Source organism: Hevea brasiliensis, unplaced genomic scaffold, assembly GCF_030052815.1.
Source record: "Hevea brasiliensis isolate MT/VB/25A 57/8 unplaced genomic scaffold, ASM3005281v1 Scaf567, whole genome shotgun sequence".
In the NCBI taxonomy this organism is placed as follows: Eukaryota; Viridiplantae; Streptophyta; class Magnoliopsida; order Malpighiales; family Euphorbiaceae; genus Hevea; species Hevea brasiliensis.
In genome coordinates this window covers 9648-34719 of record NW_026615103.1, presented here as the reverse complement: position 1 = coordinate 34719, position 25072 = coordinate 9648, and the positions used below count along the sequence as shown (strand labels likewise).

The window sequence follows — 25072 nt, the reverse complement described above, 5'->3', positions numbered from 1 at the left end:
AGGTAATTTTAGTAGCCAAACTTTTAATTTTTATCAATTTAATTATAAATTTTTAACTAATTGTTTTTAATTTTAACAATAAATTTAATTAAAAATAATTAAATTTATTAATTGATAGAAATAATAAAAATTTTTTATTTATTATTAATTTTAGCTACTCTTTTTAAATTTATTAATTTATTCAATCACTTTAGTATTTTCATTAATTTCAATGAACTAAAAAAATATAACAAATGAATAATAAATTTAATATTATTAACTTAATTTTTATTTTCTTCTGTCCCTTTCTATTTATACTTTTAAATTCACTTCTTTTTCATTATTTTAATTCAAATTTAAAGGAAAAAAAATCAAATGTTAAACATAAAATATAAATAAATAATATAATCAAAATAAAATATATGTAATTACAACTTTCAAAATGATAGAGAAATTAATTAAAATGATATTTTTATTGATTTGAGAATAGATGTTAATTAAAATTGATATAAAAAAATATTGGCTAACATTAATAATGTGGGCAAAAATTTAAATTATTTTTGTGAATTCAATAATCAAATTAAACTAATTATTAAAATTAAAACTAGTATGTGAAATTTTGAGGTTAAATTGATAAAATTTGAGGTTCAATTCTCTGTCTTTTTCATTTTTAAATATATTATAGATACAGAGATATCATTATTATTATTGTTATAAATTATTATTATTACTATTATTATTATAAAGAGAAACAATGGACAGCTTACGTACCCACCCTGCCCAGTTAAAGTATTTCTATTTTTTTAATTAGTTATTGGACAAGAAAATTTAAGTATTTGTAATTATTTATAGATGTCAATATTCTGCTTTTATAATTGGCTTGGGATGACTTGTACAAAGATCGATAGACAAAAAGAAAGAGACAAAGATGATGGATTGATTAAATTATAATTTAGTTTTTGAAATTCGGTAAAATCTATAAATTAGTTCTTATAATTTTTAAATCTATCTATTTAATTCTTGATATTTGAATAAACCTATAAATTAATCTATACTATTAAAATTATAGTTAATTTGCCATTAATTTTAATAAAAATTGATTAAAATGCCTTTTATTATATTTTTTTATCTAAAACAATTAGTTCTTGAAATTTGACAAAACTTACATATTAATTTTATAAATTATAATAATTAAAAATATAGATTAATTACTTTAAGGTCTTTAAAAATTTTAATTAATTACAAAATTATCCAAATATTTCACAAAATATTCTTAAATATTATAATTATTTACAAATAAGCCCTAGATTTTTGTAATTAATAAACATATAAAGATTAATTTTTAAATAGTTATAATTATTAAAGTATGAATTAATTACTTTAAGATTCTTATATTTTTCTTAATTACAAATTTATCCTTATATAATATAAAACATAAATACAATTTAATAGTTAATTTTGTAATTAAAAGTTATTTTGTAAAATTAACTATTAATTATGTTAAAAATTTTAGCATGTAATTTATCAATTTTAAATTTATAAAATTAAAACAATTAATATTGAAAATTGATTATCACGAATTTTATGTAAATTTTATCATGATAATAATAAAAATATAGTTATTATATGGGCAATAGTTTCGTGTATCTCTCCTCTCATTATAGCAATAATAATAATAGAAATATATTTATTATATATCTCATTAAGATATATAATATCATTAAATTTATAAAACTAACTAGTTGTTTTGCATTATTTTTTATTTTAATAACATAATTTTAATATTTTTTATATTTTCTATGTTTAAAATCATACTATATATTTTATATTTACGGGCGAAGTCGAACTTGTATTATAAAAAGAATCAAACTTGTGGGTTTATTTTAATTTCATTAATTATCCTATGTGATTTGGTTTATTTATTTTTAAATGTCAATATTATGAGTTAGAACTTGAATGCAAATATAAATATAAATATAATAATAATAATAATAATAATAATAATAATAATGATATTAATAAATTCAACGTTGGATGCAAACACTTGGCAAAGAAGGTGCGAAGAATTAACATTGGCCTATAGATGAAAGCGATTTGAGTCCAGTTTGAAACATTTTCATATGCGGGGTTGTAAGGCAAATGTGAGGCCATGTAATCCTCAGATCTAAAAGTTAGATGTTAAATCTGTTATTATTTAAATTTATACAATGAGATAAATAACAAAAAAAATTATATTAAATTCTCTCGAGAAATAATTAGAAAAATAATGTCCTTTACTTATGAAAAGAAAAAACGTTACTTTTTGAAAAATGAAATTTTATTTATATAAGAGTCCTTTATATAAATATTACATTAGTATTTTTCATTAATTATATAAAATTTTTTATTTTATTTGATTGGATTAAAATAATTTTGTAATAGAATTATATTGCTTAATATAATGGAATTTAAATTTAAATAAAAAATCAATCTAGTCATTTAAAATAAAAAATAAATAATAATAAATTTTTATTTTTCTTTTAATCAATTAAAATAAAGGGTAATTTGTTATTATTAAATTCAATTCTGTCTTTTTTGTCCATTTTCATTATTTTCCGTCTTTTTCATTTTTAAATATATTATAGATATAGAGATAAATATAAATATAGTAATAATAATGATATTAATAAATTCAACGTTGGATGCAAACACTTGGCTAAGAAGGTGCGAAGAATTTACATTGGCCCATGGATGAAAGTAATTTGGGATTAATTATATGAAATATGTCACGACCTAACCTATGGACCGGGCAGGCACTAGGACCTGGACCGACATAAAGTCCCCGAGGCCTGTAATAAGCTTTACTGTTCTCAAATCCATGATCAGGCTCACAATTTAGACCCAATATGCATATAAAATAATTTAAATTAAATAGTTATAATTTTATTTCAGGCAAACTTAATCTAGTAATTATCAGAAACTAAAATTAGGGGAGCCTAGCTCAACCCTGTTACATCATTTATAAACTATTTAAAACTCATAAAAATTTTTCATTTATTAACACAAAACTTAAATTCATGCAATTCCTGACAGGATTAATGCTACTACTAGTATATGCGGAGTTCTAAATTACAAATTTAGATAATAATAATAATACAGTTAAGTAATTTTTTCATAACCTACGAGGAAAGAAACAGGTTATTCTGAAAAAAGTCTCCTCCTGTAGCCTGAAAAAATAAGGTGAACAGGAGTGAGCATTCGACTCAGAGAGTAAAATATCAATTTTAACCATAATCTCTATAGCTATCTAAAGCTAATGCACCCTATAGAGTGAAAATGTAACATCGTTATAATTTTCATATCATAACAACAAAAAGGCAATTTGGAGCACTCACACACCCAACACTGTCAAACAATACATATATGAGAGCTGATCTCCTACACAGCCCTCTTAATCCAACCTCTGCCAGCGAGTGTCTCTCAAGTTGGACTTTCACTTAATAAACCAAATGAGGGGTCCCAGCAAGTGTTTCTCAAGCGGTGTCTACCCCGAAGGACCGAGTCCCAGCGAGTATCTCTCAAGCCGTGTCTACCCGTCCTGTCCATATCTAATACCATACCACACGCATGCCACGCACCCACACTGCTCCAAATTACCATAAACAACATCCATGGCACTTTAACAATTATGAATGCAATATAAAACGTGCCTAGTGTTTAACTACATAGATACATATTTATAAGTGATGCATGGGCATGCTTGAACATATAATAATATCGAAATTACAATTAAAATTAATATTTTACTTACAGTACACTAGAGGCTATTGTGGCTGTTGGGTGGAAGAAAATAGCTGACCTCAATCAACTAGATAATTATACTATAGATTTATTAGTACTAATTCAAAATAAGACTCTAAAGAAATAATAGACAGCCAAATTCATGCCGAAAAATCCGGCAGAGTCTCCCCTATACCTAAGACCTACACAACCTGCAAGAAGATTCAAATAACACTTTTAAATTAGCAAATCACACAATCACCACCCAATCACATCACAAAGCCCCTACTGGGCCCACCCAACAGTGAACAATCATAAACTTGAAAAATTACGTTTTAGTCCATATAATTGACATTTCATAAAAATGCACTTCAACAAGCTCTAAAAATTCTAAAATTTTTCTCTGTGGTCCTTAGCAATATTATAGAGCTAACGCAAAAGGAATTATAATTTTTTGATCATCCACGAATATTTTATGAATTTTATTCTAAATCGGTATTAGCCGAAAATGAGCAACTTGGAGTTCGGGTTTACCTATGCCAATTCTGACACCTGAAACGTGTCCAGAACGTCTGAAAATGCTAGGATTGACTATAATATCGACCACGTTTTGAGATGGGCCGTCGGGCAGCCGGATTTGACTGATAATGCGGTCCCAATGTCGGTGAGCTATCCTTGATCCGATCGCACCTAAATTAAGTCCAAATTTTGTTAATAATTATCATAAAATTATTTTTAAATTTTGGGAATAGAAAAAGTTCGAAAATCTCACCAAGCGATCTGGATCGTCCGATTATCACCTTTTTCAAACGGTGTCCGATCGGAGTGGGACCATCCTATCTCGAAGATCTCGTCGTCCTAAGTCTATCGGTGGCCTCGGATTTCCAATCTGACTGTCGGATCGCCGGAAAAGTGGCCGGAAATCCACTGTCGTCACCTTCTCTCTCCTCTTTCTCTCTCTTCGTTTCTTGCTAGAAAACTCCATTAAAACCGGCTAGTCTTGGTCGGACGAGCAACCCAGTGCTGCCAGAAGCTCGCTGTCAGTGTCCCCTGTCTTCCAGTCATCGGAGATGGCCGAAAACGGCCTTGGATGGTCCTTTCCCCATCGCACGGGTTCCTCCCTTTCTCTCTTCATTTCAGCGGCTGGAGGAGCTTTCGCCGGCGTCCGTGGCTGCTGGAGGTGGACTGGTTGACGCTGGAGTGGTTACCGGCAAGGAGAAAAACGAGAGGGAGGAGAGAGAGTCGGGGAGAAAGAGAAGGAGAGTTGGGGGGGGGGGGGCTGTTTGCGCAGCGTTTTTGGGTTTCTGTTCTTTTTTTTTTTCTTTTAATTACGTAGCTTGTCCCTAAAGTTTTATGAGTTATTCACTTAAGTCCAAATTTTTTAATTCTTTGAAATTTTTGCTTTCAATTTAAAACAACAACAATAACAACAACAACAACAACAACAACAACAACAACAACAACAACAACAACAATAATAATAATAATAATAATAATAATAATAATATATGAAAAACAAAATGATACCCATTTAACAAAAATTACCATTGTGAAAATATTAATTTAAATTCATGAATAAAATATCAATAGATTATCAGGTCAATAAAAGAAAAATAAAATATATTTATTAGAAAAATTGGGTTGTTACATTCTTCCCCCCTTAAGAAAAATTCGTCCTCGAATTTTCGAATAAACAAGAGATAAGGAAAAAAAGATTATTAGAACAAGTGTAATCATTACTCCTCCAACTATGCAGAGATTAGTAAAACATTTATTCTTCAAACTCTTCATATATTATAGATGATATTCTACTGCTCTCTGATTCTACTATAGTGTCCTAACCGTCATCATCTCTTTCTAGAGATGCTCTTATCTCTTGGCTATTCATTGACCATTTTTCTGACATTTCAAATATTCGCTATACCTCACTGCTCTTGACTTGATGTCTCATAACTTCAATCAACTTAGTGGTTATCTCTCTTATGTTGCGTCCTAAAACGCCTCTTAGTGATTTTTGTCTTTATTCTTCCTTTTTCAACAATTCTGTTTCCCAAGGACTTGACTTATGTTCCTTATCCTAAAACATCCTATGAGAAACTTTCCTGTAACACCTAACTTAGGCATTTTGTTCGAGATCTTTACTCGTCCTATGACCTTAATGGTTAACAGCTATACATATTCTCACTCCCACGATACCTTGAATTTCCAATTTACATTTGTCATTACTAAGGTCCTCAAATCAACTTCTGTGCATCTTATGTAACTAGATATGTAAAGCTCCATCCAAGTGTCAAACGTATCCTACACCATTTATCAATATTGGAAAGTGAACTGGGTCTTTTCTCTTATAGGACAAATGTATTTGTATTCCCTAGCAACCCAGTTAATGCAAATTTATCGTTTCCCACTCCTTCTCTGGAATGAAAATATCTAGACTTCTTCCTAAAGCTTATTAGTATGTGGCCTACTTCTGACACATTGGCACTTAGATCGAGGCTCTACTGCTACTTTAATCTATCATCTCATAATAACTTGTTTCAAACATCTCTTAGTGTGTTCCTAGCATACATATTCCTTCTTATCCTCATCATTAGAACTAGCTCTATCGAGCTTTCTTCCTGTCCTTTGGATCTTATCTACTTTCTTTTCCTATTTTTGCTATCGTTGATATCTTTTCAACATGCTGTACTTATTCCTTAATCTCAGTCCTATCTCACCCTTACACCTTTTTCCTTCAAGGATGTCCATCCCATCATTAACTTTAACTTTTTTTTTCTTAGTCTTATCTTGATTACTAGTTCCATCACTTCGAGAATTCTAACTTTACGATTGACTCCTACCAGCACATTCTTTACATTACGTAACACTTGTAATTAACCATAGAAAATTCTTTTTGTATCCCCTTTCTCAACTTACCTATCAGAACATTATCATTCCCTACCAGCCTTAGTAGGAAATTGCTCATCTTGGATGGATAGGAGCCCCATAAATTATAAGTTCCATCTGAACTAACACGGCTGTGGGAAATATGTGCCATGCCTTAATTCTGAACAAGATACTTCACGTGTTCATTCTCCTTAATATAATCACATATATTGCTCATAGCTTTCTAAACTTCAGCCTCAACTTTTCCCATTAGCAACAATTTCATTTGCTGTAACTCATTAGCAAATAGCACTTCCTCCAGCTTATAGTTCAAAAGGGTTGTAAGCCCTAATAACTAGCTTGATTTAACTCTTGTCACCTCTCTGATCATTCTTTCATACTTAACATTAGGTACACCATTATCGTCATTTTCGCCTTAAAAGATTGGATATGTACTAACGCCCATCAAATTTTCAATTAATTGGGTCACTTTGACATGACCTCTCTTCTTAACATAATCTTCTAGAATCGAAAACGAGCCAATTTGAAAAGAAGGAGAAATGTTCTCCCACCATTTATGGTATACCATTGTTTGATAAATAAGATTTAACTCATACCCCTTAGTCTTTCTTTTTTGTTTCATTATTTCTTTGTAATTATTGTGCGTTATTACAAGATATCAGTTGTATCTATCATTTGTTATACTGTTGTCCTACCTGACATATCATTTTAGAATTTACTATTTCCTTTTTACTCTCCATTTATCTTCCATACTTATAATTATCTGTCCAATGCTCCTTATACTTAGATATATTATAGAAGATAAAAGCACTCACAGATTCTTTCAGATCGACTCTAATCTTACCAACAATCACTCCTCTAATCCATGTACTTCTCAATATCTTATAATTACACCTATACCTATCTTGTCCTATTCTGACTGTTATTAGCGTTCTGCTACATATTATCATACTATTATTTATTTATTTATTATTATTCTTTTTTTTTACATAATTATTCTATCGATCACACTGAAAATATATGTCCAACTGCAATTTTTGACTCTAGGTCTCACCACTCTAAATTTTAATATCAAGCCTCTGTGACATTATCCCTCATCTTGCATATTTATATCTCTTATGTTGACTTTTATCCAACTTACTCCTACTGATCTTGCTTCTTTATCTGACAATACAATTCAAGTTACCACAGTACGCTTAACAGTTACTACCTACTTTGGTCGCACACCTCACCTAATTTCTATTATACTATTAACAACCAAAAGGGTTCTTATGTCATTGCCCCATTATCCTACCTTAGGGGTAGAAAAAAGATAAGGTCTAATCCAGATCCTGTAACTCTAAGCTCTAGGCTCAGGCTCCTAACACTACATCAATTATGATCTGCTCCTTCTGGGTTCCATAACTTAACAATGTTCTTCCTAATGCCATCCTTTTTTACGCTCTCTATCCTTTTTTTTTTTTTTGGTTTATCTCGTTTACCCTTCCGAGAACCACATTCACTTCCTCGGTATTTTGGCTCTATTCTTCCTAATCTTATCCTAATCTGTTTTTCCAGTTTATTCTTTAGCCAACTCCTTTTATCTTATCAAAATCTGAACTTTCACTCTTCCATCCTTTAGCTCTATTTTCTTTTTAAACCTGATTGTCATATCAGAAACTTATACCTTTCCACTATCCCTACCACATCATCTATACCTCAATGTTACTCATAATTGATCCTATAACTGCCCTAGCTAGACTCCTACTTCCATTAAGGCTATCTCTCCTACTACATTTGAACCGCACTCCATCTATATATATATATATATCTACATACATACATATTCTATGATTTATCGATGCTAACTTTTGTCCTTTTTCTTTTACTTTATTTGGAGTATACTTTAGTCTTAAGCATTAAGAAGCTAAGGATAAACTTAGGGAATAGCAGTCATACTTCTCCTGCGTGATCTCTATTCTTACCCTTTTGGACTACATACTACCCCTTACTACCTTAGGGAGGGGATCTATAGCAACTTTAATTTTTCATATCCATTTAATTAGCTAAAACTTAAAATACTAGGTATCCAAACCCGTCATTCAATTTAAAGGCTTACATATATCTTGATCTTGCATCTTATAATTCCTACATGGAACTTGTACCCTCTCCAGAACACCTGAGCTAACAACTCTCTATCTCACGTTAAAATCCCATATGGGACACTACTCTATAAGTCATCATTATCAGTAATAACCTTCGATCCCTTTTGAAAAGATAGGACTATACCCTAACTTACTGCAATAAAGGTACTACATTTACCACCTTGCCAAAACCATGTCAAATTAATGACTCTCTTATCATATCATAGCTCTGTAAATCATCAATTCATAGTTTCGACCTTCCCTAGGTAGTAGGGTTATACTTTACACCTTGCTGATACACACAAGGTATACTATTCTCACTAAGCTCTAAGTAAAATATCTGTCGTATTGCAAAAACTATCCAAAATTCCATACCGAAGACCAAATGGTCTCTCTATAGATGTCACCTTTACTTTGCAACTAATCCGCAACATCTAGTCTGATGGCAACTCTTGATGTAACTCAAGCTCATGCTAGGGTAACCAAGTTACTGACTCTGGTTATAACTTGGTTACCACCTAACTATGACTTTTCGATATTCTAGCTTTAGATCCCTAACCAGGGGTTCCCAATTCCTCTACAGATATAGAACTCTGTTCTGGCATAATTGTACCAAAACAGAGGCCATCTGCAAACACCCTCATTATGGAGCACTATGGGGATGCACACAGCTCTACATAATAATCTCATGTCGGTATTGTAATCTACAGCTTATAGAGCAGACATTGAGAATATTGTATAGTTACTACGATACGTCCTGACAGACTAGACCTCTTAATCTCTTATCTCTCTTGAATCTACTATTATCATAAACTTACTCTGACTGGGTCATCCACTGACGATTGCCAGCGGTGGTATCCTCACCCTCATCTAGTGCAATTATACTATCAAAACTCACCTTTATGTACTCGTGCCTAGCACGAGATAGGCATAACACTTAGATCCATACTGATAGAAATATAGTGTTTCTTGGAGAACGTATTTCCATGGCAGACCTCAACATGTCTGCTAACTCTATTTCACACTTCTATGTACTTCACAAAACTGAGGTGCTAAATTGAAGCACTCTTATATTAACCGAGGAATAACGCAGAATCTAGAAACGAAGAATTATAGAAAAAAAGACGAAACAGAATCCTATACTCCGTATGTGACAACTCTAGGTGCACACTTTCCCATGAATCTAAAGCTTAAGCTCTGATACCAACTTTGTCACGACCCAACCTATGGGCCGGACCGGCACTAGGACTTGGGCTTGTATAAAGCCCCCGAGGCCCGTAGTAAGCCTTAATGTTCTCAAACCCATGACCAGGCCCACAATTTAGGCTCAATATGCATATAAAATAATTTAAATTAAACTGTTATAATTTTATTTCGGGCCAACTTAATCCAGTAATTATCAGAAACTAAAATTAGGAGAGCCCAACTAAACCCTGTTACATCATTTACAAACTATTTAAAACTCATAAAAAATTTTCATTTGTTAATACAAAACTTAAATTCATGTAGTTTCTGACAGGATTAATGCTACGGTCGCACGGGTTAATACAAAACGGCCTTGGATGGTCCTCTCCCCATCGCATGGGTTCCTCCCTTTCTCTCTTCATTCTGGCGGCTAGAGGAGCTTTGGCCGGAGTCCGTGGCTACTGGAGGTGGACTGGTCGACACTGGAGTGGTCGCCGGCAAGGGGTCTCTCATCGGTAAGGAGAAAAACGAGAGGGAGGAGAGAGAGTCGGGGAGAAAGAGAAGGAGAGCTTGGGGGGGGGGGGGTGTGCGCAGCATTTTTGGGTTTTTTTTTTATCTTTTAATTACATAGCTAGTCCCTAAAGTTTCATGAATTATTCACTTAAGTCCAAATTTTTTAATTCTTTGAAATTTTTGCTTTCAATTTAAAACAACAACAACAACAACAACAACAACAATAATAATAATAATAATATATGAAAAACAAAATGATACCCATTTAACAAAGTTACCATTGTGAAAATATTAATTTAAATTCATGAATAAAATATCAATATATTATCAGGTCAACAAAAGAAAAATAAAATATATTTATTAGAAAAATTAGGTTGTTACAAAATAAAACATATATTCATATATGATATGTCAATTAATTATAAATATCAATTATAATTTGAATATTTAGTTTTGGTTTCAATTAATATTTTGAGGATTTACTTTTAATTTTATTAAATTAAAACTTATTAGCCGAGTTAGATAAGTATTTAATAGTCTTTTTTCCGTCTCATTCATATCATGTCTAGAAAAAGAAAAAAAAATTATAAAATTATATTCTATAGTAAAATAAAATTTAGTTTTAAATAAGAAATCAATCTAGCCAATTAAACTAAACAATTTTAAATAATAATAAATTCTTATATTAATTTTTTATTTTTCTTATATCAAGAAAACTTTTATATATAATAATTTTATATCATTAAAATAAATTGATTAATATCGGCGCAAGTTTAGTTTAGTTGTCAAAATATAGTTCACTTTGGATAATACTCCAAGTTCGAACTTCCTAATAAAATCCAGATTAAATTCTTAAAATGTAAAAACGCAATTATTAAAAAAAATAATGGTTAATAATTCATTTTCGCGTGATGTCCAATTAGTATCAAAAAATAAAAGGGGATTCAGATCACCTATAAATAGTTCCCAGCTTCACCATTCTTCCATCTTTCTCTGCAATTCCTCTATTTTCTTTTCTACCAAACAAAACCCTGCTTGTCATATATGGCTTCTACTTCATCTTTAGCCTTCTCCTCTAAAACTACCTACGATGTTTTCCTTAGTTTTAGAGGTATTGATACTCGTCCAACTTTTACTAGTCATCTTTATTCTGCTTTATGTCGGAAAAGTATCCCAACTTTCATAGACGATGATCTTGAGAGAGGAGAAGGGATCTCGCCAACGCTTTTGAAGGCGATTGAAGAATCCATGATTTCAGTAGTAATTTTCTCAGAAAATTATGCATCCTCTCGGTGGTGCCTAGATGAACTGGTGAAGATCGTTGACTGCCAGAAAGAAATAGGGCGAAAGATTTTACCCATTTTCTATCATGTAGATCCTTCTGATGTTAGAAAACAGACTGGGAAATTTGGAGAAGCATTTGGAAAAGTTAAAGAAAAATTTAAGCAAAGCTTAGACATTGTGGAGAAGTGGAGCACTGCTTTGACGGAAGTAGCCAATCTGTCTGGATGGGATTCCAGCATCTACAGGTTATTATTTTCAGAATTAGACCCAACTAACCAGGCAACTGGTTTGATCTAATTCGGTTTTTTTCTTTTATTTATTTTTAATTACCACAAGAAAAATAAAAATTTTCGAATTTTAAATTATTTTTAACCATTCTTTTTACTTAGTCAAATTGCTTTAACCTTTCAAATCGAAATAGTTAGTAAATCGATTCAATGACCAATATGATTTTAAACTCCTCATAACAAGTATGCCTTTGGTTAATAATGTGCAAGGTACCTTATTTATACGAAAATGTAGTATTGTGGGTCCTTTAGATAGATATATTGGCTAAAATACGTATAAATCTTGATTTATATTTCAATTGATATATAAAATTTCTTTTTTTATTTATAATAAAGATGTTCTCGAACCAAATTTTGAGCACTGAAATTAAATCAGGATTCAAATGCCTTTAAAGTTTTAAGTTTGTTTGTATCTCTGATTCATTATTACTTAGCTTTTTTTATCATGTTTTGCTAGGCATGAATCGGAATTAATTGACAAAGTTGTCAAACATATCATGAAGAAACTATATCCCGTCTCCTTTAGTGCTTGTGATGATTTAGTTGGGATTGATGCACACCTCAACGAAATTCTGTCATTCCTATGTATTGAGATGGCAGATGTTCGTTTTATTGGAATTTGGGGAATAGGCGGCATAGGAAAGACAACCATTGCTGAAGCGCTTTTCGGTCAAATCTCTGATGAATTTGATGCTTGTTACTTTCTGAACAACGTTAGGGAAAGTACAGAAAAGCATGGATTACTGCATTTACGACAAAATCTTTTTTCCAAACTTGTAGGGGATGAACATTTGAGCATACAAACGCCCCATGTACTTCCCACTATTGTTTTGGATACATTGAGAAGAAAGAAGATTTTCATTGTTCTTGATGATGTCAACGATTCAAAGCAATTAAAGGCTTTGGCTGGAGATCATGGTTGGTTTGGTTCAGGAAGTAGAGTCATAATAACAAGCAGAGACAAACAAGTTCTTAGCAGTGTTGACAAAATCTATGAGGTTAAGGGATTGGATTGTAGTGATGCTTTTCAGTTGTTAAGTATGAAAGCCTTCAAACAAAAGGATCCTCCGATGGAATATATAGAGTTGTCCAAAAGCGTGCAAGCTTATTGTAAAGGTGTTCCATTAGCTCTCGAAGTTTTGGGTTCCCATTTGTGCAATAAGACTCCTGAAGAATGGGAAAGTGAATTGAATAAATTGAAGAGATTTCCTGACTGCAATATTATGAAAGTCTTAGAAATAAGTTATAATGATTTAGATGAAATGGAAAAGAAAATATTTTTATATATTGCTTGTTTCTTCAACGGAGATTGCAAAAGCTGGGTAGAAGATATACTAAATGGTTGTGATTTTCCTACACGTTGGGGAATAATTCGTCTTGTGGATAAGTGTCTCGTAACTGTTGTGAATAACATGTTAAAGATGCACGATTTGATAGTGGAGATGGGTCAAGACATTGCTCGGCGGAAGGGTATCATATTATGCAATTCTAATGACATTTGTCGTATGTTGGCCACAACTAATATTAAGGTAAGTCGGACAAGGAGTTTTCTTTTCTTTTTTTTTTTTTCTTATACAAGAAAATTTATTAATCCTATAAAATAATATGATATCATTTAAAAGAAAATTTTACAAAATATTGATATTGTTGATTGTTAGGCAAAGAAAGTTGAAGGCCTATCTTTGGACATGTCTGAAATTGAAAGGGTATATTTGAATAGTGCTGTCTTCTCACGAATACCCAACTTGAGATTGCTCAAATTTTACTGGACTCCCTGGTTAAAGAAGGAAGGTACTGGCTTGATAGTTGAATCAAATTATCTAGAAAGTCTTCCTAACACGTTGAGTTTATTTCATTGGGAAGAATACCCTTTCAAGTCTTTGCCATTAAATTTTTCCATGGAAAACCTTGTCCACCTCAACGTGCGAAATAGCAAAGTTGAAAAGCTCTGGAATGGAGTTAAGGTAAGCTTTACATATATATCTGTCTTTGTTTTTATTTTTTTTTTCCTTTATAATTTCATCAATTAAAAATTTTATTGTTAAGCTCCTAAATTAAAGAAAAAAAAAAACAATTTTAGAGTTCACCAATCTAAAAATTTCAAGATATTTTAAGTAATTCTCATTTTGTAAATAACTTACTGAATTTATTGAATAGAAACTTACTGAATTTATTGAATAGAAAATCTTAGGATTAACTGTATTATAGTCATAATTCTATATTATTGAGTAAAATTTTTGTTAAGAAATTCTATATGAGAAACAATAAAAATACTTTTGTTAATCATTTTTCCATATCAAACTCCTATTTGTCTTTCATTTGCATATACATATCATATGTAGTTAATATAATTTCTTTTTTCTTTTTTTTTTCAGTAAAAGGCTGATCATATCATATGGTTTAGAAGGGCTAGTTATTTAATGTAGGTATTAAAAAGTTTCTCTACTACAAATCTAATCTAATGCAAAATCTAGTATATATACCACAGCGTTGGATTTAGACTTTAAAGGAAAATATATTTATATAAAATAATTAATATAATTTAATTCTAATATTTAATTGAAAAATATAAAAGAACATATTTATCTTTAATAATAATAATAATAATAATAATAATAATAATAATAATAATAATAATTACTGAACTTTTAAATATAACACTTTTTTTTTTATTTAGAGAAATTTTCAAGAAAAAATTCATTTACAAATATCAAAATGTTTTCTAACATTAAATTAATGTATTGTTGCCACCTATATTGACTAAAATTTTTGAGATAAAGGCTTAGTTGAGTTGAGTTGCCATCTATATAGACTAAAAATTATAATAAAAATAAATAATTTCATTACGTTTTTGTAAATTGATTATTTATTTCTTAAGGCTTTTTATTTTCTTAATTAAAAGATAAATTTTACTTCAAAAGTACAGAATAAAATTATGAAAAATATAATAAACGGATAGGAATGAATGATATAATATTTTTATTTTATTTTGAATGATATAAAAATTATGAGCTACCCCTCCTTGCATGCCACTGAGTGTCTATATATGGGCTTTGCGAGCATTTATAGTTAAAAAATATTTTCTGTATTTGTGTTATTCAGTGTTTGCCAAAGTTAAATCACTTCATCTTAGTTTTTCAGAGCAGCTGAAAATACTCCCTGATTTTTCTATGATGACAAACCTGGAAGACTTAGATAGAATGGAAATATTTGTGGCTAAAAAAAAATACAAGTTAAAATATAATAGAAATAAATAATTTCATTACATTTTTGTAAATTGATTATTTTATTTCTTATAATAAATGTAAATATTTGTAGCTAAAAAAATATACTAGTTAAAATATAGTTAGGCTTTTTATTTACTTAATTAAAATTTTTATTTTAACTATAGATAAATTTTACTTCAAAAGTGCAGATTAAAATTATGAAAAATATGAAAAATGGATAGGAAAAAATGACATAATATTTTTATGTTATTATGAATGATAAAAAAATTATGAGCTGCCCCTCCTTGCTTGCCACTGACTGTCTATATACAGGCTTTCTGAGAATTTATAGTTAAAAATTATTTTGTGTATTTGTGTTATGCAGTGTTTGCCAAATTTAAAATCTCTTGATCTTACTTGCTCAAAGCATCTGAAAATAGTCCCTGATTTTTCTATGATGACAAACCTGGAAAAGATAATTTTTGATGGTTGTGAGAGTTTGATTGAGATTCCATCATCCATTCAGTGCTTGAAAAGACTCGATTCTCTTGATCTAACTTATTGCAAAAAGTTGAGAAGTCTTCCACAAATGCCGAGAGGCATAAAATATTTAGAACTCGCTAATTCTGGAGTGGAAGAGTGGTCTCCGTCATCTATCCAATTTCTTGACAATCTTTTGGTCTTAGATATCGCCCATTGCAAAAATCTTAGAAGTCTTCCAAGAATTATATATTGCAATACTTTTATAAGACTTGATATCAGTTTCTGCCCAAATCTCATCATGTCTCCGCAGATTATGGAAAGTTCAGAAGTATTGCCCTCATCAAAAAATGGTATTGTTGAATTAGATTTGAGAGGATGTAAAATGCTCAACAGTCTCCCAAATAGCACTTGTGAATTGAAACACCTTGAGATTCTGCATCTTCATGGCTGTTCATATCTTGAGAAATTGCCTCCTTTATATGGTTTATGCTCCTTAAAGAAGCTATTTCTAGATGGCACTGCACTTGTAGAAATTCCCCCTGACATTGTTTCTTTGTCATCATTAGAATTACTGTCTCTAAGTGATACTCCAATGGAAGAATTGCCGTCATCAATTGGATGTCTGTCTTCACTTGTTAGTTTGAATTTGAAGAGATGTAAAAAGCTTAAGAATCTCCCAAACAGCATTTGTGAATTGAAATGTCTTGAGACTCTATATCTCAGTGGCTGCTCAAATCTAGAGAAATTGCCTCCTTTATATGGTTTATTCTCTTTACGAGATCTATATCTAGATGGCACTGCACTCGTAGAAATTCCCCCTGACATTTTCTCTTTATCATCATTGGGAGTATTGTTTCTAAATGATACTCCAATAGAAGAATTGCCGTCATCAATTGGTTTTGGCTCTTCACATACTAAGTTGTATTTGATGAGATGTGAAAGGCTAAAGAGTCTACCAAATAGCATTTTTGAATTGAAAGGCCTTCAGAGGTTAGATCTCAGTGGCTGTTCAAATCTTGAGAAATTGCCTCCTTTATATGGCTTATGCTCTTTACAAAAGCTATTTCTAAATGGCACTGCACTGTTAGAAATTCCCCCTGACACTGCCTCTTTGTCATCATTAAGACGACTGAGTTTACAAAACTGCAACAGACTCCAAAAGTCAGTATCAATTTCATATATTGCACCAATAAAATATCGTGAAGGATGCAGGGACTATGGTTATGGTTTGAATTTTTGTAATAGCTTAAATTTGGACCAAAATGCACGTGGCACAATTATGGCAGATGCTATCCGGAGAATTAAAGAATTAGCCATTGCTAGAAGTTATGGAACATTTTATCCTCATTTTTTTGTTGGTTTACCTGGAAGCAAAATTCCTGATTGGTTGAGCTGTGAAGGCCCAGGAAATTCAATAGCAACTTCATTCCCTCCTGGTTGCTTCAATAATATTTTCCTGGGTTTTGTTTTTTGTGCTATTATAGAATTCAAGGCTCCTGTTTTTCATGAGGATGGACCCTTAAGATGTCGAACCAGTTTCAAAAACAATAATGGCTACAAAGAGGCCAATTTTACAAGTGAATATTTCTGTTTGGAAAATACCATAGAATCAGATCATTTGTTCTTTTGGTACGATGGTCATGACATTTCTTGTTTAGATTGGCTCAAACAAAATTGTGACATGGAGAACAAGGCATCATTCCACCTCTACCCTGAGAATATGTACTCCAACTATATGACAAAGTGGGAAGTGAAAAGGTTTGGGTTCCACTTGTTATATGACAAGGTTGAGCTAAACAAATGCAGTCCTTACAAATGCAGAGAAGCCAAATTTCTGGAGCAATTCAAAGAAACAACAAATGCCAACAATAAGAGAAGCAGGAAAGACTTCTACTCCAGTAATATCAATGGCAACCAGGAGGTGGAAACACACAGTAAAAGATTGAGGCAAAAGTCCTCTATGGAAGATTACTTTTCAAATGCTCAGGATGGGATTAACTACGACGCTACTATGGTTCCTTCAAGTTCTTCATGTGAATTTGCTCCCAAATTCTACAAATTTCTTTGAAATCCGTCCCTACTAATTGTGGATAACTAGGGTTTGCGGCTATATTTCCCTGTAAGTCACCTCCATTTTTGTATTTTTACATTCTTTTGATATATGACAATGTTTTGGCATTCAAACTCTTACATATCTAATCTAATTAAAATGCTATTAATGATGATTTGAAATTTGAATGAGATTCTTCGGTTTAAATAAAAAATTAAACCAAATTGATTTTATTCTATTTTTTCAGTTTTAATTAAAATTAAAAAAAATTTCGGTATTTTGATTTGGTTATATTATTAAATTAAAAAACTGAAAGCTTCGCATACATCTCTAATTCGCATTCTATTTCTTCTTCTTTTACTTTCTTTTTCTCTGATCTTGGCTCTTTTGTCCCTATCACCACCAGCAAGCTGCATCGACGTCTTCCAAATCTGGGCATCAACTATCTGATCTGTCGAGTCTCATTTGTTTTGGGCATCAACTTTCTGATCTGGCGAGTCTCACGAGCCCATCTGTCGCGACTTCAGTGGCGTCTTCCAGACTCACTCTACGCCAACCTCGGCCTTCTCCATCTCGCCAGTACGTTTCCAGAGTCGTTTCTGATACCAACCCTTCTCTCTCTTGTGATTTTGTTATTTTTGGATGATATAAATAATTTATTCTGATCTGTAGTGTTGGATTTGCTTTGAAATCTAAAGATTTATTTTTGGTTTGTTTCGACTCTTGTGATCTGTAATATCGGATTTGTTTTGTTTTGGTTATTGAGATTTGAAGAACCAATGGATTGAAATGAATAAAACCAATTATTTCGGTTTAATTCAATTCAATTAGTTCTTTACTTTGGTTCGATTTTATTTTTCAAAAGAAGATAATTCCGAATTTTGGTTTGTCCGGTTCCTTTTTCTTTCAGAGAGTAATTTTAGTTCAATTAATTTTCTTGGTCTGTAAAGTAGTTTTGTAAAATGTGAATTTATTTCTTATTCTGTCTTTGATTATATTGACTTAGATTTCCAAAATTATGATTACATGTCCCTTTGGTGAAATTACGAACACATAGTAATCTTATGAGTAGAAATATTTTGCATGTCACATAAAGTGGTAAAGATGCATATATTGATATAGAAATCACATCACTTCTATTTGTAATTCATTAATTCTTTCTCAGAGACAATGGGAACTGTGTTTCTCAGTTTATCCCACACTTGCAATGAAAACTCATTTGCTGCTTTGTAATAGATTTTATTTGGAATTCTATATGAACCAGTCTCTTCATCCTCCAGTAAAAGAAATCCCAAGATACTAATTAACAATTTCTACTGCTTGTGATTTATTTTTCCTTTTCGTTTTTCTTTTCTCAAGAACTGCTTCTCTTATACCACATTTTTTTGACTCTCAGCTTTCATTTCTCTTCTCCACTCAATGATTCAGAAGCTCTACGGTTTTTGTAGCCTCCAATTTCTTCCTCTCTTGCACAAACTAAATTAGCGACTATAAGTTTTCCATTTCAGGTGAGTTGCTTTTATGATCTAATGCTGCACAATCTATTCCTTATTTGTAAAATTTGCTTCTCAAAAGAAGTTTGAATCGCTAGTTGCAGAAACTTAGGTATTTGAATCTTGATTCTATTATTTAAAATCTGCATAATATGTTATGCTGAACATTTGCTATGTTGTGTATGATTGAACCCATATGTCAACGTTACTTTCTTCTTTTGGTTCACCCTCTACTTTTTCTTTGACCTTTTTTCTTTTTGTTCCTTCACCTCTTTGAGAGAAAATTACATGATCTCTTTCCAGGCAATTTGTCTACAATTATAAATTTTTTAAAATTTGTAGCTGGCACCAATAACACCTCAATTATTGTCCAACTGTCCATAGTCATAATATTACGCATTTGGAAGAAAGGAGTTTTATACGTAGAGTTGATTCCTTGACTCTGTTCTTCCTTGCTCTTCCTATGCATATATAGTATTTAAATTGGTGTACGTGCCTGTGCTGTGATGTTTCTTTCTATGTTTGTCCATGTTATTGTTTATCATGTAGATCTCTTTTTACCATTAGAGAATGTTTAATGTATGTTTATTATGCTTCACCCTCTTTTGTGGAAAATTTTGGGTGGCTGAAAATGAAGAGGAAAAATAAACTCACAAACCCATTTTGACACTTGTTAAGGTTGTTACCTCCTCTAGTAAGTTTCAACATAGTGCTTCGTGATTTTGCTCTTGATGGTTATGCTAGTTAAGTTCGTAGGACCATGAAAATTTTCTAACACTCTTTCTGAGATTAAGTTGGTAAGTGGGGAAAGAATGAACTGCAAAGTAGAAGCAGCTCTTGGGTTTGTGTTACCTTAGAAACAAAAATCTAGTCCTTTGCTTTGTATGCTAGTTAAAGAAAAAACAAATAAAAAATCTTTGTTTTGTATTTGATGATTTCTTTTTTTTTTTTTTTCTTTGATGAAGATTCCAAACCTTTTGCTAGCTATTGAATTATAAACCTTCCTTTAGGCAGCTGTTAACTGATTTTATGTAGCTCTTTCTTTCATCAAAACCAACTTTGAAGGGAGTGTGTGCCTTCTTTTAAGATCTTTGCTTTATTTAGGGTAAGGATCCACAAAAAAAGAAAGAAAAAAAAATTCATATTGCTTTTTTTTTTTACTTCTATTTGATTTTTGTTGGACTCTTTGAGGACCAATCTCTGATTATTATATTTTAGTGCTCTTGGCCAAATCCATTTTAATCATACCCTCTAGCCATGATTTTTTATTTGGTGCATTAATTCAGTGGGATTATGAATCACTCTGTTTATAAAGCTAAAATCATCAACTTCTTAATTAGTAAACCAATTTATTTGATTGCTAAATTTGTGTTCTATTTGTCCTAATTGTGAAGTGATTTATTCCAGAATTTGTTGAATAATTGACATATGGGATGGAGAAAGCTGGTTTTAACATAAGGATGAATGACAAATTTTAATAAATAATTCAGTCGTGTAATTCCCGCTGTCAGTTGCAAAACCATGCAATCATTCGCCAAATCTCAGGTTCTGCTTTTGCTGATCACTAATGCTCACCATCATTGTTGTCCCTTTTTTCCCTATGCTTCCCTTCAGTGGTGTTGTTTGTTTGTTTGTTTGTTTTTTCTTTCCTTTTGGCTTGATTGAGGTCCTTAAAACAATTTCAATATCACTGCTCCTTATAGTCCTAAAAATAATTTATAGACATTAAAACTTATTGACAAATAATCTTCACATGGATATGGATGGTATGGAGTTCATGGAATGGTATAGGAGAATAAAGGAGTTCATGAAATCCTTTTTATTCGCATTTATATTCAATTTCTTGCATGGATCATGAAATATGTGTATGTCTATTCAACTTTTTTAAGCTAAAGTTTCATCTCTAACATGATTTCCTTTATTGATGGAGTGTACTTAGTTTATGTTTTCAGGAGAAGAATTGTATTGCTGATTCTTCAGCAAATTGAAACTTGTGGCATTGAAATTAAGGCCTTTATGTGAAATTGCATTCTGTAGCTCATGACGTTCAATTCTGGTCTGATCTTCCAAATGAGATATGGGGTTTCCTCACAACAGATGCAGTGGTAGTGACTCTGTGTTAACTCAGGTTGTGAGCCTATTCGTGTGACTATAATTGAGTTTCCTCACAGAAGATGCACTCTAATTTGGTCTCTTTGGAAAAACAGGAACGAAGTGCTTTGGAATTCTAATCAGATTACAAGCTCTGCTTCCTCCTTCTTGAGTCAGTGGTTAGCTACCAAAGTTAGTGACCATCCATCCCATTTAGACTACCCTTCGATAGTTTCTATGGCTGATTTGTTGAAACGGCACAAGCCTGCTTTGGGATTCTTGAAATACAATACAGATGCTTCTCCCCGTCCGGATCATAGCAAAATTGAGCGGGTTGGGTTCTTTGTGATTAGAGAGGACAGCTGATGAAGGCTTGCTAAATTAAGCTTCTTGGTCCACCTGATCGGAAAATCGCTGAAGCTCTCTCTCTCCAAGAAGCTCTTAGATTGATTGATGAAGGGGGCATGCATATCACCTTATTTATTAACTTATTCAACCTTGATTGAATGCTGATGTTGTTCCTTATACTGCACTTATAGATGCCCTGTGCAAGAATGGATTAGTGAAATCTGCTGTGACTTTATTTGATGAGATAACTAAGTAGGGAATCAAGCCTAATGTTGTCACTTATAAGGCAACTCAAGAAAATTACAGTGGCAAGCTGGAAATTTTGTCCATCTTAAATACTTGCAGTTGCGTAAAAGGAATGATGCATGTGGCTCGTGGTCAATGCTCAATCAAGAAATATAAACAGTCAATGCATAGTTCATGTTTCTAAGATTTGATGATCCTCTTGTGGCGTTTCCTTTGCTCTCTGTACACTTATGCCTTGACCGTAAACCATTAGCATTAGAAACAAATCAAGCAGTTCACTATGCTAGTATTTCTTGTCAACAATGACTAGCAGAATTGCAAATATCCTTTTAGTGGATCTCTTGTAAAGTTTCTTGTAGCACATATTTATGGGCAAAAGCAGGTCAAGAATTGAGATTATCAGATTTTTGAAGTGCTAATATATTGCTTGCCTGTCACCTTTCTGCCCGCTTTGTATCATGAAGCTTGTTTTAGATACTTTTAAGATATTTAACGTTGAATATGGATATGTTTTGATTTGTGTCTCTGGATGCAGTCGCTGAGATTCCTTGGAAGATGCTTCGATTTTATTGGAGGAGCTTTGATTATTTGATAATCAGGTGTATGGTGTGGCACACGTAATTGTAATGGCTTTCGCAACGTAATTTTAAGAGTCTGATTCTTTGCTGCTGGTACAAGCTCCCCACTCCGAGCAGCTCTCTTATTGTTGATTCTATTGTCACTGATTGTAAATTATCTTATTTGTAAATCAGAACACTGTTGTTTTAGTTTAATTTCCAGAAGTGAGGTCTTGTCACTCACGATTTCTTACGATGATTTATCTTAATGCAATTTCCTTTTGTTTAATATATATATATATATATATATATATACCTTTTCTCGTTGGTATTTAAAAGAAGGTAGAAAAAAAAAATTTGAAGAAGGTACAAGGCCTAGATTAGTATAGTTAATTGCATTGATAACGCAATCTCATGTAAAGAAATTAGAGTATGAATATAGGTCTTTTTGTAAAACTCTAAGAAGGAACCTAAGAAATGATAGTATGGTTGTAGGTCCTTTTTGTAGGATTATAAGAAGGAAAAAAATAAAAAAAATAAAGCAGATTATGGGTCCTTTCGTAAAACTCCAATAAGAAATTGAGAAATTAAAGTATGGCAAAGTGTAGATCTTTTTGTAAAGCTCCAAGAAAGAATAAAAAAAAATTAGAGCAAAAGTATAAGTCCATTTGTAAGATTCCAAAAAGGAAGTGTAGGTTCTTTTGTTAGCCTTCAAGAAGGAACTAAGAAATTAGAAGGGATTGCAGGTCTTTTTGTAAGAAATCAAGAAGTAAATAAAAAATTAGAGTAGGAATGTAGCTAGGTCCTTTTGTAAGACATGAGTATAGGTCCTTTTAATAAGACTTTAAGAAGTAACTAAGAAATCATAGTACTTTCATGTAAAATATATCATTTGTTTAAAATCTATTTTTTTATTATTTATTTTTTTTAAAAAAAAAATATTTTTTTAATTCACTTTATTTTTTTAAAAAAAGAAGTACTTGTTGGTGGAGTTGATCAAATATATAAGGTTGAGGGATTAAATTATCGTGATGCTCTTCAATTATTGAGTGTGAAAGCCTTTAAACAAGAGCATCCTCCAGAGGAGTTTATGAAGTTAGCAGAAAGGGTGGTAAACTATGCTAAAGGTGTTCCTTTAGCCCTAAAAGTTTTGGGTTCACAACTATGCAAAAGATCTCCAAAGAAATGGGAAATTGTATTGAAAGAACTAAAAAAGTTCCTCTATCCAAAATTCATAAAATATTAAAAATAAGTTATGATTCGCTAGAGCAAACAGAAAAGGCTGTATTTCTTGATATAGCATGCTTTTTCAAGGGCCAAGATAAAGACTGTGTAGAAGATATACTAGACGGATGTGATCTTACTCCAAGTTTGGGAATAATTCGTTTAGTGGAAAAGTGCCTCGTAATTGTTGTTAGTAATAAGTTAGAGATGCATGGTTTGATACAACAAATGGGTCAACATATTGCTCGGCATGAACACAGTAGATTATGGGAATTCACAAAAATTTGTGATATCTTGGCAACTAAGTAAGGTAAAACAAGAAAAATCTTTTTTTATTCATTTGTCCTGTATACTCGTAGCTTTTTATTCTTTCTATTAGGTGAACAAAGCAGTGGAAGGGATATGCTTGGATACTTCTAAAATGGGAATGACACGCTTGAATTCTGCAACCTTCTCACAAATGCCTAACTTAAGATTACTCAAATTTTTTGGCATTCAAATAAAAAGCACTCGACTCTTGAAACCTTCATATTTGAATATGCTAAAAAGAATCATCTGCAGCATCTTTCTAACAAGTTGAGTTTACTACATTGGGAGGGATAAATTTTGACAACTGTTCCTAAACTTATCTAATTGAAACATTACAGTCCTTTAACTTAAAAATGTAATATAAGATCCCATCAACTTTCAAATTTTACACAGTAAAATCACTCTAACCTCCAATTACCAGTTTTTCAGTTAGACGCTGACCTGGACAGTTTCAACATGGAGTTTAGTCAGTATTTCTCTTTTCTTTCTCAAGCCATGTGTAAATTGAATCATTTTTCTCTCTATAAACAGAATAATTTTTCATGCATAAAGAGAATAATTTTACGCTTTGCATAAAAAAGGAGAGAGAAATGTTGACTAAGCGCTATGCGGAAGCTATTTATATCAGTTTCTAACAGAAAAATTAGTAATTAAAAGTCAGAGAGATTTTACTGTGTAAAATTTGAAAGTTTAGGGGGTTTTATGTTACATTTTAAAGTTAAAAAATTATAATGTTACAACTATATAAGTTTAGAGATAGTTGTTAAAATTTATCCCTTTGGGAGGAATATCCTTACAATTCTATGCCTTCATGTTTTTCCATGGAGAATCTTGTTTTACTCAATTTGGAAGATAGCAAGGTTAAACGACTTTGGAATTGAGATAAGGTATGCTTTAAAGTATTGATTTTTCAATTTGACCGATAGAAAAAGGGGATAAATACTGACTTGAAAGTTGAATTTGTTGTGCCAATGTGCATGCCTTAACTTTAAAATCTCATTTAATGGAAAGTACAACTTTTTACATGTTTTTCTTTTGTTCACAGATTT

General features: G+C 31.6%; 1 protein-coding gene across 6 annotated transcripts; it reads left to right on the top strand.

The window, feature by feature from the left end:
* Positions 1–11367: 11367 nt before the first annotated feature.
* Positions 11368–22370, top strand: LOC110664446 (disease resistance protein RPV1). Of its 6 annotated transcripts, none has more exons than XM_058142578.1 (8): positions 11368–11974; positions 12474–13545; positions 13675–13980; positions 15608–17824; positions 18162–18334; positions 19152–19263; positions 21286–21376; positions 21456–22370. In XM_058142578.1, exons 1-4 carry the CDS (start codon positions 11490–11492, stop codon positions 17771–17773), a joined length of 4029 nt encoding a protein of 1342 aa, XP_057998561.1. In that variant the 5' UTR covers positions 11368–11489; the 3' UTR covers positions 17774–17824; positions 18162–18334; positions 19152–19263; positions 21286–21376; positions 21456–22370. The 6 variants fall into 6 exon arrangements, with proteins under 6 accessions (XP_057998561.1, XP_057998560.1, XP_057998562.1 ...); XM_058142577.1 differs by having other exon boundaries at positions 21201–21376; XM_058142579.1 differs by having other exon boundaries at positions 21188–21376.
* Positions 22371–25072: the final 2702 nt, after the last annotated feature.